Source organism: Nannobrachium achirus (genome assembly GCF_963921795.1).
Source record: "Nannobrachium achirus genome assembly, chromosome: 16".
Taxonomy (NCBI): Eukaryota; Metazoa; Chordata; class Actinopteri; order Myctophiformes; family Myctophidae; genus Nannobrachium; species Nannobrachium achirus.
In genome coordinates this window covers 8,781,594-8,796,547 of record NC_137823.1, presented here as the reverse complement: position 1 = coordinate 8,796,547, position 14,954 = coordinate 8,781,594, and the positions used below count along the sequence as shown (strand labels likewise).

General features: G+C 38.7%; 1 protein-coding gene across 1 annotated transcript; it reads right to left on the bottom strand.

Annotated features, from left to right (window-relative positions):
* Positions 1-202: 202 nt before the first annotated feature.
* Positions 203-3,126, bottom strand: LOC308300176 (uncharacterized protein). The gene is made up of 3 exons (XM_080743977.1): positions 3,075-3,126; positions 2,323-2,432; positions 203-543 (listed from the first exon to the last, which is right to left on the bottom strand). Exons 2-3 carry the CDS (start codon positions 2,386-2,388, stop codon positions 247-249), a joined length of 363 nt encoding a protein of 120 aa, XP_080600103.1. The 5' UTR covers positions 2,389-2,432; positions 3,075-3,126; the 3' UTR covers positions 203-246.
* Positions 3,127-14,954: the final 11,828 nt, after the last annotated feature.

The window sequence follows — 14,954 nt, the reverse complement described above, 5'->3', positions numbered from 1 at the left end:
TGAACAGAACACCACCGTTAATTGGCGTTGTGCAAACTATAATCCCAGGTTTCTAGAAGATGGCATAAATGTTTCCCGTTCTTCCATAGCTTGTTCTGGTTATTCTGGTTCAAATCTGCTGCTGAGCCAATGAAACAAAGCTATGGGAATCTGAACAGGAAAAAGTGATGCCCCTTCTAAAAACCCAGGAGTACAGTTGTACTCAGAGCCTATAACAAGCCTTACTAAGTCCCAGTGGTGTCCTCCTCACTCTGCTGCAGGTAGATCTGCTTGCCCTCTGCAGGAGGGCATAAATTGTCCACAATAGGTGCGAACATGGGTGGACCTGGGCTGCACACCCTTCTTCCTATTGTCATCCAGGACCTTCCGACAGTCCGCCATTATTTTGGACAGCCGTGATGAGCGCCACTTTGGTGATTTGATTTTGAAAACAGTTTTGTCCTCGTCACTGACGAAATTGGCGTCTGCAGCTGCACCGCTGAGGTATAGCTGGTCCTCTTTGGACAGTATCTTCTGTCCAACACCGACCTGTTTCTTGAAGAGCTGTGTAACAGATGGGAAGAGGAGGTTAGACTCAACATGTTCTATTCACCCATTCTGGTCAAAAGGAAAACCTTTGATATGGGGCCCCCAGTTTTGCCTTGTCTGCTTATAATAAGCAATTTTAGGCTTGTTGTCTCCACCAGGCCGAAGGCATTGGGAGACAATGTTTTCACTCCTGGCTGTCCGTCTTCACTATAACAGGCTGATTTGGGGTTTTGCTTATAACTCCACTGAATAAATATTGTACAAACATACTCCCTAAACCGTTGCCCTGCATTGTAAAAAGTAAAAATAAATAAAAATAAAATGTGCTTATTTGCCTCATTTGTTATAATCAAGTTAATATCAAACAGCTAACCATATTTTGAGACCACTCTGAGCTCTGCTGTAGGCCAGCATAGATAGGAGGAGACATGACCAGGTTAACTGCACACATAGATGGTTAACAAACCTTATAGATCTGCCATTTTCAAATAGCCGGTGTACTGTAGAGTGGTCAAACTTAGCCTAGTTCTTTTGTGCTTGTTTGACTTATACCCAGTCCCTTGTTTCTCTTGTCAAACCTGGCAATAAAAAAGCGATTACCTGCATTACACTTGCTGCCCACTAAGGAGGAAGTTGAATGAAACTGATAAGGGCAATAATCAATGCTGGCGACTAGAGAAGGGCCAGGAACACGTTAATGTCTACCCTTTTCAAACTCCAAACCAACTAGGATCTTAAAGAATAGGGATTATTCTGGTCCAGCTGAAACACTTATTCAAGGTCACAAAATGAATCTGACCCTGTTCTTGGCAACACAATGTAACAATGCAATAGGCCTTAAAGCTCTGGAAAACTAGAGATCACTTTCATCCAATATGAACTGTATGACAATACTCTACATGTTACAGATGGGAAGAAAAACTAATGTTATTAGTTACTTCTTCAATTGGTTTACAGATGCATCCACTTCAGCTCAACAGCTTGTCGCAGGCATCATCCAACTCACTGCTACCAGCAGCCCTTGCTGCCAGCTTCCATCCAAAATGACTGTATGGGGGCTATATTATGTCTAGAAAAAATTATAATAATCATACTTGAACTGGGGGATGCCCACCCTGACAAGCACTTGGACTTGCAAGAGTTGATTCATTACATTTAGTTGACTGTTCCACTGATAAATATTGTTAAAATCTACAAGCTTACAATGAAAGCCGTAAAAAAAAAGTCTGTATACACTTATGCTGTATATTGGTATGTTTACTGTTGGGTGAGAAAACAATGTTGCATTAGTTACTCATCAGTGGACCCCCACTTGGGAATCATCACAACACTTGAGTAAACAGTTTGATATTTACTGACTCGAAGGCAATTTCATGATACCATCATGATAATAATGAATACCTACTCATCCCGCGAGGGAAATTCAGATATCGCAGCCCAACCCAGCTGCTTTTTTTCTCCAGCTTAACCCAGCCGAACCCGGTGCTGCCCACAAGGAGCGCGGGGGAGAGGGGAGCAGTGATAGCTGGAGCGGGGGATCGTACCTGCGACCTCTGGGGCCTCCGGAGTCCTAGGTGTGGATACTAAGTGTGCCACCTATCTGGACTGGACAACAATGCTATTGCCCAGACCTGTAGAATAAGCTTAAGATCATAAACCTGCCTTTGTGTTTTTGTGAGTAGTGAAACCATTTCTCAGCAATGACCACCTCACTGTTATATCCCTTACATAAGGTAATTGATAATTCACATGATCAAACAAATGCAACCGTAATACAACAGGGCAATAACTCACCCGATCTCTCCTGCTGGTAATCGTCTTTCTCCTCTTCACGTCCTCTATGGGCCCATCCAGCTCCATCTTCTTGCTGGCCTTTAGGTTTTCATAAGCTCTATTGCAAGCCTCTAGTGAATTAAACAACAAATACAACTAAATGAACTCTAAATATATAATAAAGGCATCTCAAAAGGATAGTGAGACCAAATGTACAAATCTGCAATCCAGAGTTGCACCACTAACTATTGACTGCCCGTACATCCAAACAAACAGTCCCATCTGACAGTACCAAATTATTTTAAACTCACCTTTTGTTTTCTGTTTTCTGTTTAGATGTATGGGCTGCCAAAGGTTGTTGCAGCTCTAGATTCAACATGTTTAAAAATAATCTAGAGTTGCAAGTTGCAGTGAAGGGAGACCCCTGTTATTTAATTTAGAAAACATTATAGAAATCACTAATGTTTGAATAGAAAACTAACCTTTTCAAACAAATCACTTGCACCAATATTACATTTTTCAATATTAGTCAGTGCGCAATCTGTTAACTTCAACTGTGTCAAATCAAATTTACAATTTAGGCATTTAGCAGAAGCTTTTAATTCAGAGCGACTTACAGTGAGCAAGGTTAACACATACATAGAATGCAGAGAGACAGTGTAGTACCTCAGTAATCTAGGATCACAGGTATGCCAGGAAATCCTATTGTTATTGTTAAAATTACAACCAATGTAAGGGCATATGTCCCCAAATTAATGCAATACCACACTTACTTCTGATAAGGCAGGTGGGATTTTGGATGAGGAAGTTCTTGTGTCCACTCCATCAATATTCTCCATGATGGCATCCTATTTTGAATGTAGGTTTTCTGCCAGGTCACCAACCCTGTGTGGGAGAAAATAATATATAGTTATGAATTTAGCATTACTGTCTTACTTGTTGGTGAAGTCACTCAAGTAGCCTAATACTAAAGTACATTTTCTGTTGAAATGATTTTGACTGGGCAGAAGCATAGCCTAATTGCCTTGATGCAGATTCAAACTAGTGTCAGCTGGTGGCTGGACAAACACACCTGCCCTCTGCAGTGGTCTAATTTGAATGTATCTTTCTCAACAACCCTTGAATATGATGGAATATTATTAAGGATTACTGGGATTATGGTAAGATCACATTTCATGACACACACACACACACACACACACACACACACACACACACACACACACACACACACACACACACACACACACACAATGCAGTGTGAACTCCTGTAACTCACTAGCTCCCACTCCCACTTTGAGAACTATGGCACTAAATCAGTGTTTTTCAAACCTTTTTGATATCAATTATTTATGTATTTGAGCCATATGGTTCACCATTTAGTGAGATTTAGCCTCTCAGTCTCATACCCAATACTTTAGTGCAGATCATGTGTAACAATAATTTAGCTTGTCCATTTGGTTTGATTTTACAATAATTAAAATATCTATAGGGGTCCATTTGGTTATCAACATTATTTAGCTGGGGACCACCTGGAACCACCTCATAGACCACTAGTGCAGTGGTTCTCAACCTAACATGTTACTAAACAAACACTCTATAGCAATGATTACTGTCACAATAAAGCAATTTAACTGCTGAATATATAATGGACCTTGTATAATGGAAACATTTTAACAGGAATGAGGGTTCCTGTCACATATTAAAAGGGGTCTGCAGCCAAATAGTCTACATTTTGGATTTTGGGGTCCTTGACATGAAAAGGGCTGAAAACACTGGAGTATGAATTGTAAATAGTGAAGTTGTAAAAAATACTGGAAGCAAAAGCAATCACTTGAAATAGCTTTACATACCTGTGTCATCTCCCTGCTCCAAAACTCCTTCTCTGTGTGCCAAAAGTCTCCATAATGTAGATTTAATCCCACAAATAGATTGGCAGCAACCTATCTTCCTGTTCAACAATCAACAGTGATTTTATTTCGTTTAGCTTTATCCTAAATCACTTTTAGACAAGCAGCTCTCAATGCTTGCTGTTGGTGACAAATGTACAGTAACTGCTGTGCTGTGTGCTGCTGGCTGTTTGGATTCAAAGTGGGGGTGTGCTCTCAGCAGAGCCAATGGTAGCTGGCCACGTCACAGTCACATGACACACAGCCAATCAGGCATTTGCAATTGCATTGTGGGAAGTGTAGTTGATTTTCAAACTGCTTTCCATAAAAACACATATATTGTGTTCCTCTCTGTAACTACAAAGATGGCTCCCTTCATCTTTCATATGTTTCCTCCAAACTATAATATATATCAGATTTAATTACAGATGATAATTTGCTTATATAACCGTGTATGTCATGTCTGTTGTATGATGATGTTTTTATTGTATTATAGGCTTACTCATTTCAAGCAGGATAGTTTTATATTAAGCTTCTGAAGCATTGAGGAATACAGTATGGTAGTGGATCTCAAACATTTCAAAGAAGAAACATTTCCATTAGAGAAGATTTTGATGAGTCTAGCAGTGATTCTCAACTATTTTAATTGCAAGAACCCCAGTTTGACATGCATTAGTCTAAGTACGGACCCCATTCTATGGCATTTCTATCTGAGACCCCAATTTATTGTAAAATCAATGTTAATGGGTCCATTTTGGTTCCATTTGTACACTCTATGAGTTACCCATAAGGGTCCATTTCATTCCTAACTATCATTTAGCGGGGGACCCCCTGGAACTCCCTCAAGGACCCCACTTCGAGAACTAATGCAGTTAATATCAGGTTGCCATTCCATATATCTTTACTGTTTGTTTTTTTAACCCATTAAGACCTAAGGTCGATACCTTCTAAAGCCTGACCTAAGTTTTCAGAAAAACAACACAAAAATGTGTTCCCCCGCCTGAGGGATAAAACAGGGGTTCCCGTCCATACTGGGTTGTGTATGTTGGGCTGATTTGTACACTTTGTAACAAGTTCTATGTCACATCTATAATGTTTCACATTGATAAACCTCATAGTTAATAGTATGTAGTATTAAACTGTGGATACCCCAGGCAGGGTTCATCGCCATGCTGGCTTGCGGTGGACATTTTTGTCTGAATGATATTTTTGCCATCTACCATGGACAAAGACAAGTCTCACCACATGTGTCAATGTACAGACATTGATGATCCCTGTGCCAGGAGATATTATGGGATATGTTGTTATTGTGTGAGTTTTTTATCTTTAAATGGGTATACCCCATTTGATGGTGTCCCATAGATGTTCAACAATGACCTATGACAGCTGAGGTCAAGACCTTTCCATTAACAGTTGTATGTAAGCCCTTCTGTGGCTGAATGATATGCCTTTAATCATGGACTCTAGGGTTCAAGATTCAGAGGTCATTATCAAAGCAGTGCTGCTGTGTACTGTTAGATAAGCATCATGTGCCTATATGTCTGTCTGTCTGTCTGTCTGTCTGTCTGTCTGTCTGTCTGTCTGTCTGTCTGTCTGTCTGTCTGTCTTTCTCTCTTTATCGCCCGAGTTTAGGCCACAATGCATTTTGTTATACCCCCACTGAAGAAATATAGGCCTACTTGTCCTCTAAGTTCCTGTCATTTCAGATTAGATACACTAGCTATTATTTAGGATTCAAAACATTGAAATTGAAATGGTCTTGGACTTTAAGGACAACCCACATTTGTTTATAATCGGCACTGTTGCGGTCTATCTTTAGTTTTTTGTTGAGCCAATGTAATGGTACACTGGATCAATGAAGTGGATAGTGTCCTCAGGGGTTGCTTATTAAGGAACTTTGACATTCTTGCTAGATACCTTGTTCACTATGTCCATGCCTATAAACTCCCCAGTTATACTGGTCTTGTTCACATCCAAGATTAACTGAATGCTCATGCTTACCTGTAACTACCATTACATTCAAGAGAGACGCTGATAGTCCAATGAATGCTATGATCCTAATTAATTTAATTTCATAAACATTCAGATGTCCCTAACTGTAATGACACCTTACTGTCCCTTCAACTGCATACTTTATGTGGTCTTTAACCAGAGAGGTTCTGTTTTTATCCCCAGCAAAGCATAATCCTTTGCAATGCATACAGAAATAAGGACATTTACAAGCTGACTCCATTTGTTTATTAAAGGTATAAAAACAGACTCATTATGCTTAGCTTCCCTGGTAAGGTCTTTGGAATCTATAGGCCCAATCCCATTTTGACCTGTGAGACAGTCTGTATCCACTTAAAGCTCTTGAGCTCGACCCATTTCTTTTGTAACTTGCATCAGTTAGATATTTTACATAATATGAACCCAAGATAGACTGTATGTAATTGTGACACACAAAGATATGCCATAGATGTAATCTGTATTATACAATACTGGTACATATGAGCACTCAAAGGATTTGCAGACTTTGGGTTATGCACTCACTGTGTGCACATAGCCTATATGCTTAGTTAAACTTCAGGAGTGGAGGCTGCTCATTTGATCATGGCTGTGTGTAATTCAGTCATTTACCTGATGTTGAGTAAGTCAGTCGTTACCACAACCATGAATAGTGCATGATTTTGTGGCCAGGGCAACCAGTTTCACCTGGGTTTCACCCCAATAAATATCACATAAATTCACAGTTCAGAATGAAAGAGAGGAGCAGAGATGAAGTCAGGTTGGGAAATATATAATAGTTTATCAATTGCTTGTACTAGACAAAGTTTAAAATCTATTTAGCATGAAAACCTGCAGATCATGTCTGTCTGTCCGTCTGTGCGTGTGCCATTCATGCCTAATATCAATCTCCATATATTGCCAAGATCCCTGTTGTCATAAATATTGTGTCAGTCTCACGATAACCAGTGTGGTCGATCCCTGAGTCATCAATATTAATTTAAACCCATATCTGGGAATGCCAATATGGACATGCACTTGTGACCGGGTAAATCACGCTCTTTAGAACGACCATCATTTCGACTGGAAGGTTAACGACTCACTCCACGGAGGTTAGGGTTAGGGTGAGGGTTTGAGTCGGGTGTCGAAAAGATGACATGTAGTAAAAGCGATACGCTCCCCCTGTGACCTAACATACCACCAGATAAACCCAAGCCAGCCATCTACTATGATGGCCTGGTGTGTTTCATTTTTATTAAATTAGCAGTCATCTGTGTCTCACCTGTCTTGATTAGGGTTGATTAGGGAGCATCACATAATTAAGGATTGCCTACAGGAAAGGTCAACCCACTACACTTACATTGTTTCGGGCTGCTAGGTTCTATGTGCAAACAACAATGTGCAAATAACAAGGTTTAACATTGCGCCTGTGAATAAACATTGTGCTATGGACATGATATCCAAAGCTATGCTCATAAATGCAGTCTTGTGTGGACACAGCTCCACAAGCCCTTTACAAGACCTTTAGTAGCTGTCGCTACTGCTTTCTTGTCTGTTTCTTGTCTGTGTGACAGGGTGCGAGTGTGTGTACTGCATCCTGTAGCTATAATTCCATCCACTGCCTGGGACTGTATCTGTGACAACAGAGCTGATCCCATAACCTGGGGGACATAACCTTGATAACAGAACCTGTGGCCGCGTTTGCTAATAACTTCCAAACTTCACAAGAACGCTAATGAACACTTTCAATTTGGATAAAGTGAAAAATGACATTTGTCACTGTCTTCCAAGGTTCCAAGGTAATAGAAAACTAAGAATAAGAAATGGTTCGTATTCCATAGAAAAGTTGGGGATTTCACCCAGTAAAAATGACCAGTTTCTGTCACTTTTCATGAAATATCAGTTTAGACAGTTCACCCTCAACAGGCCCAATATATGGCAAAAGGTGATCATATATTACATACAGTATAGGCCCTATTGTCATCTTCTCAAAATAGGTTATCAACATTCCAGACAGTACACTGCATTAAGCCATGTTCATACTTCATCCATATTTGATTAGATATGGGTTATGCCAAGAAGATCGAACCATCGAAAATGGGACACATTCAGATATGCCATAGATTTGATCTGTATTCTAGAAAAGGATAGTGCTCATCAGAATGTCCAGATAGGACATACAGTCATATTTTGAAACACACATGACAAAAATAAGATATAAAGTGATATTTAGAACACAAATGACAAAGATAAGATGTAACTGGTTTCCTTATATAATGTCCTCATGATATCGGGTTCATATTTGACCAAATATGACATATCAATGACACTGGTCTGGTCTGTTTTGCCCAGTATAAATCACCCAATTCTGTCAATTTCCATGACCTATTAATATCATTATATGCCACAGATATAGCCATTATTCTTATCAAAATAGGCTGCCAAAATATTTACATATACTGCATTATGACAAGGAGATGTATACTGCATCCATATTTGATAAGATATGGTTGATGTCAACAAAACCTTAAATATGCCTAAGAAATGGTCAGTATTCTCTTGCAGATCCACTGTAAAGATATGACTTGAGGTCATATATAAACTCAATATCTGACACATAAAGTATTCTAGAAAGAATATTGTGATCAGATATTTACAGATATGACCTAAGGTCATTTACAGAACATATACATGACAAAAATTAAATGTTGCTTGTATCCTAGTACAACATATTGTCTTCATGATGTATATTGGGTACATATTTGACCAGATCTAGCATTTCTATGGAACTCAGGATATGCATAAAATGTACTGTTTCATGACCTATCAATATCAGTTAAATATCTCGTTCAAAACAGGCAGAATGGTAAAATCTGTAGTACGTATATTTGATGTGAAAATCGTTGATGATATATGCTACAGATATTCCCATTATTTAGTATATTAGTATACTTCATCCATATTTGATAAGATATGGTTGATGTCAACAAAACCTTAAATATGCCTCAGAAATGATCAGTATTCTCTAGCAGATCCACTGTAAAGATATGACTTGAGGTCATATATGAACTCACTAGTTGACACATCAAGTATTCTAGAAAGAATATTATGATCAGATTTTTCCAGATGTGACCTGAGGTAATTTATGGAACATATACTTGACAAAATTAAAATTACGCCTGTATCCTAGTACAACATTTGTCTCCAAGCTATATATTTGGTTCACATTTGAACAGATCTAGCATTTCCATGAAAGTCAGGATATACATCAGAAATGTTCTGTTTCATGACCTATCTATACCAGTTAAATATCTCACCCAAAACATGCCAAATGGCAAAATCTGTAGTGCGTATATTTGATATGAAAATCGTTTGATGACATGTGCTACAGATATTGCCATCATTCTAATCAAAATAGGGTGTCAGTATATTCATATATACTTCATTACGTATATACATACTTTGTATATGGCAAGGAGATGTATACTTTGTCCATATTTGATAAGATATGGTTGATGTCAACAAAACCATAAACATGCCTCAGAAAAGGCCAGTATTCTCTAGCAGATCCACTGTAAAGATATGACTTGAGGTCATATATGAACTCACTATTTGACACATCAAGTATTCTTGAAAAAATATTATGATCAGATATTTCCAGATATGACCCGAGGTAATTTATGGAACATATACTTCACAAAATTAAAATTACGCCTGTATCCTAGTACAACATTTGTCTTTATCTAGCATTTCCATGAAACTCAGGATATTCATCAGAAATGCTCTGTTTCATGACCTATCAATATCAGTTAAATATCTCACCCAAAACAGGGCGAATAGCTAAATCAGTAAAAGTTATATTTCATATTAAAATCATTGATAATATATGCTCAAGATACTGCCATTCAACTCAAAATAGGGTGTCATTATATTCTTATATACTGCATTAGGTAATAGTCATAAATTGTATATGACAAGGAGATGTATACTTCATCCATATTTGATAAGATATGAGTGATGTCAACAAATCCCTAAAATATGCCTCAGAAATGGTCAGTATTCTCTCGCAGATCTAATGTTAAGATATGACTTGAGGTCATATATGAACTCACTATTTGACACATCAAGTATTCTAGAAAGAATATTATGATCAGATATTTCCAGATATGACCTGAGGTTATTTACAGAACATATACATGTCAAAAATAAAATGTTGTTTGTATCCTAGTACAACATATTGTCTTCATGATGTATATTGGGTTCATATTTGACCAGATCTAGCATTTCCATGGAACCTAGGATATGCATCAGAAATGTTCTGTTTCATGACCCATCAATATCAGTTAAATATCTCACCCAAAACATGCCAAATGGCAAAATCTGTAGTGAGTATATTTGATATGAAAATCGTTGATTATATATGCTACAGATATTGCCATCATTCTAATCTAAATAGGGTGTCAGTATATTCATATATACTGCATTACATATATTCATACTTTGTATATGGCAAGGAGATGTATACTTCATCCATATTTGATAAGATATGGTTGATGTCAACAAAACCTTAAACATGCATCAGAAATGGTCAGTATTCTCTAGCAGATCCTCTGTATAGATATGACTTTAGGTCATATATGAACTCACTATTTGACACATCAAGTATTCTAGAAAAAATATTATGATCAGATATTTCCAGATATGACCTGAGGTAATTTATGGAACATATACTTGACAAAATTAAAATTACGCCTGTATCCTAGTACAACATTTGTCTCCATGATATATATTGGGTTCATATTTGACCAGATATGGCATTTTTATGGAACTCATATATGCATCAGAAATGCTCTGTTTCATGACCTATCAATATCAGTTAAATATCTCACACAAAACATGCCAAATGGCAAAATCTGTAGTAAGTATATTTGATATGAACATCGTTGATGATATATGCTACAGATGTTGCCATTATTCTTGTCAAAATATGCTGTCAGTATATTCATATTTTACTTCATTACATATATGCATACTTTGTATATGACAAGGAGATGTATACTTTGTCCATATTTGATAAGATATGGTTGATGTCAACAAAACCTTAAATATGCCTCAGAAATGGTCAGTATTCTCTAGCAGATCCACTGTAAAGATATGACTTTAGGTCATATATGAACTCAATATTTGACACATCAAGTATTCTAGAAAGAATATTGTGATCAGATATTTACAGATATGACCTAAGGTCATTTACAGAACATATATATGACAAAAATAAAATATTTGCTTGTATCCTAGTACACCATATTGTCTTCATGATGTATATTTGGTTCATATTTGACCAGATATAGTGCATATCAAAAAAAGTCAGGATATGTGACGGAAATGCCCGTATTCCAGAAAGAATAAAAATTCGATATTTTGGGATTCTTGCTCTTTTCGCCCAGTGCTAAAACCCAACATTCTAAAGCTATTGTAGGATGGTCAGAGGTCATATGGTTAAAACACTGAACCACCAGTAGGGGTCACTAGTGATGCTCATTATCTAGTTCAATCATTACTTGCGCCAGCAGAGCGCGCGAGTAGCCTACTGCGTTCGGTTGCGTATGTAGGCAGGTATGTACGTATGTATGTACTGTATGTGTGGCGGGAGCAGGGAGGTAGGTATTAGCCTTCCCTAACACAGGCTGATTTCGGTCTAGAGGGGGCGGATTCACCGGCTGAAAACAGCCGGTGGATCCTATTGGTTCACGATCTGTGCCATGGCCCGCCTCCCACTTCCTATGCCAGAAATTGCAGCAGGTTACACCAGGCTTTTATTTTTCTTCCCATTGCCAAAATAAAAGCCTGGGTTTCCGAGGCTAGGTACGTACGTATGTATATGTATGTATGTTATGTATGTACCGGTATGTATGTATGTATGTATGTATGTATGTATGTATGTATGTATGTATGGAGGTAGGTAGGTAGGTAGGTCGGTAGGTCGGTAGGTAGGTCGGTAGGTCGGTAGGTAGGTCGGTAGGTCGGTAGGTCGGTAGGTAGGTAGGTAGGTAGGTAGGTAGGTAGGTAGGTATCACCACCGGCATCACGAGGAATCCATATCCAGCCCAAGAAAGTAGTAGAAACGGGGAAAAAATAAAATGTACTTCTTAATGTATCATGCCTGTTGCTAAGGTATGGCAACATGACTGGTGTCTTGCACACGCGCGAAGGCGCGCGTGCAAGATACCAAGTCATGTTGCCATACCTTAGCTTTTTCTGAACTGACGCCACTGCGTATGACATATGGAGTGGAGAGTCAAGTCTCGAAACGCGACAGAGAGCACGGCGGACACGCTGGACACAGGTCTGCGTTGTTTCCAGAGGAATTCCACAGGCCTTTTTGATCGTGAGTCAAACTTTCCACAGTTCAACCGATTCCAGTCGGCGACAAAACATCAGCATGTGTTTGTTTTAGGGACCGTTCCCTCTCAGCTGAGAAGACAATAATGCTTCACACCAGGCCTATTGTTGTCTTTGAAGTATTTCTACTCTCTCCTATTGTTGTCTTTGAAGTATTTCCACTCTCCTATTGTCCGTGTTGGGGAAGTTAAAGTTACATGTAACTGAGTCACGTAACTGAGTTACATTTTGCTGTAACTTGCTGGTAACTGAGTTACAATTCATATTTCTGTAACTCGTCAAGTAACTGAGATACTTTTTGGGTCATGTTTGGCTCAAGTTACAAGTTACAAGAAGTTACAAGCGAAGTTATCATTTTACATTTAAGTGTTGTTATGATTGACGATCGAATGTCCTCAACTGATCATAATTTTCTTATTTTTTGACTTTATTTTAGGAACACAGATGTTTACTAAAGAAAATGTCAAACTTTTTAAAATAACACAAAACTCAGTTGAGAGACATATTTCTACTGGCATTTGACTATTTTGTAGGATATTATATTTTGTTTCATGTACACCAAATGTACATTCTCAATTTAACGCTGAAAAAAAAAAGTAACTCAAGTTATTCAAGTTACTTTTTCTATGTAACTTGAAACTTCATAAGTTACATTTCTCCAGGGGTATAACTTTAACTTGATCGAGTTACTGCCATGGTGAGTTACTTGTAACTGTACAAGTTACGCTTTCAAAGTAACTTCCCCAACACTCCCTATTGTTGTCTTTGAAGTAGTTCTACTCTCCCATTGTTGTCTCTCCTCTCTTTTTCCCATGTTGAGTGCCTCTCCTCTCTCAGCTGTCTTCCATGTTCTCAGGGACCGGCGTACTGTAAACAAGGCAGCACAATATCCTGCATCGCTGGCTGCTGCGTTTGTTTTGCGTTAATGGGATTTGGATGGAGATTAGCTGCATGTACACAGTGTATGTGTGTGTGTGTGTGTGTGTGTGTGTGTGTGTGTGTGTGTGTGTGTGTGCGCGCGTGCGTGCGTGCGTGCGTGTGTGTGTGTGTGTGCGCATGTACACGTGTGTGTGTGTGTGTGTGTGTGTGTGTGGGGGGGGGGGGGGGGGGGCTGCATATAGATGAGTTTTAGATCCTAAGGCTGTTTTAAAGGAAGTGTTCTTGTTTAGCACTGTCTGGGACAGTGTGTGTTTGTTTGGTTCAGTGTGTCCTGTTGTGCGTTCCTACATCATGTGCGTGTTAGTGTGTGCAATGTTGTGTGTCCCTGCATAGTGTGTCAGTGGTGGAAAGAGTACTCCATTTCTTTACTTGAGTAAAAGTATCAATACTGCAATGTAGAAGTGCTCCGTCACAAGTAAAAGTCTATAATTCAAAATGTACTTGAGTAAAAGTACGAAAGTGTTGGCGTCAAAATGTACTTAAAGTACCAAAAGTAAAAGTACAATATGTTTGAAAATAGCCGATCTACAAGCTCACAACGCGTCGCGATGCGAGGTATAAAATAGGGCTACAGTGGTTTATGTATGTTCTATAACATCATAATTTATATCTACAAAGTAGCTAGTAACTAAAGTTTTCAAATAAATGTAGTGGAGTAAAAGTACAATATTTGGATCTGAGATGTAGTGGAAAGTATTGGAAATCGGAAATACTCAAGTAAAGTGCAAATACCTAAAATGTGTACTTAAAGGGGAAGACCACCCATTTTCAATATTGAACTATGTCATTAATATACCTTAGAGGAGTTGTGTGGAAATAAAAAAAAGGTTCCCTCTCTTCTGTGTTGCCTAGAACTGGAGGATTGATTTGGGGGTTTGTATTGCAAATTACAACTTGATGACATCACACATTGTACTTTACAATACAAACCCCAAAATCAATCCTTCAGTTCTTGGCAACACAGAAGAGGGGGAACTTTTTTATTATTTCCACACAACTCCTCTAAGGTATATTAATGACATAGTTCAATATTCAAAATGGGTGGTCTTCCCCTTTAAGTACAGTACTTAAGTAAATGTACTTAGTTACACCACTGCATGGTGTGTGTTAGGTGTGTAGTGTTGTGTGTCGCTACATGGTGTGTGTGTGTGTGTGTGTGTGTGTGTGTGTGTGTGTGTGTGTGTGTGTGTGTGTGTGTGTGTGTGTGTGTGTGTGTGTGTGTGTGTTAGTGTAATGTTGTGTGTCGCTACATGATGTCCTGATGGAACACATTATAGATGTCAATACAACCTTTCATCATCTTTACACCATCTGGTACACACACGCACACACGCGCGCCCACACACACACACACACACACACACACACACACACACACACACACACACACACACACACACACACACACACACGCGCGCGTACGCACGTGTGGTGGGT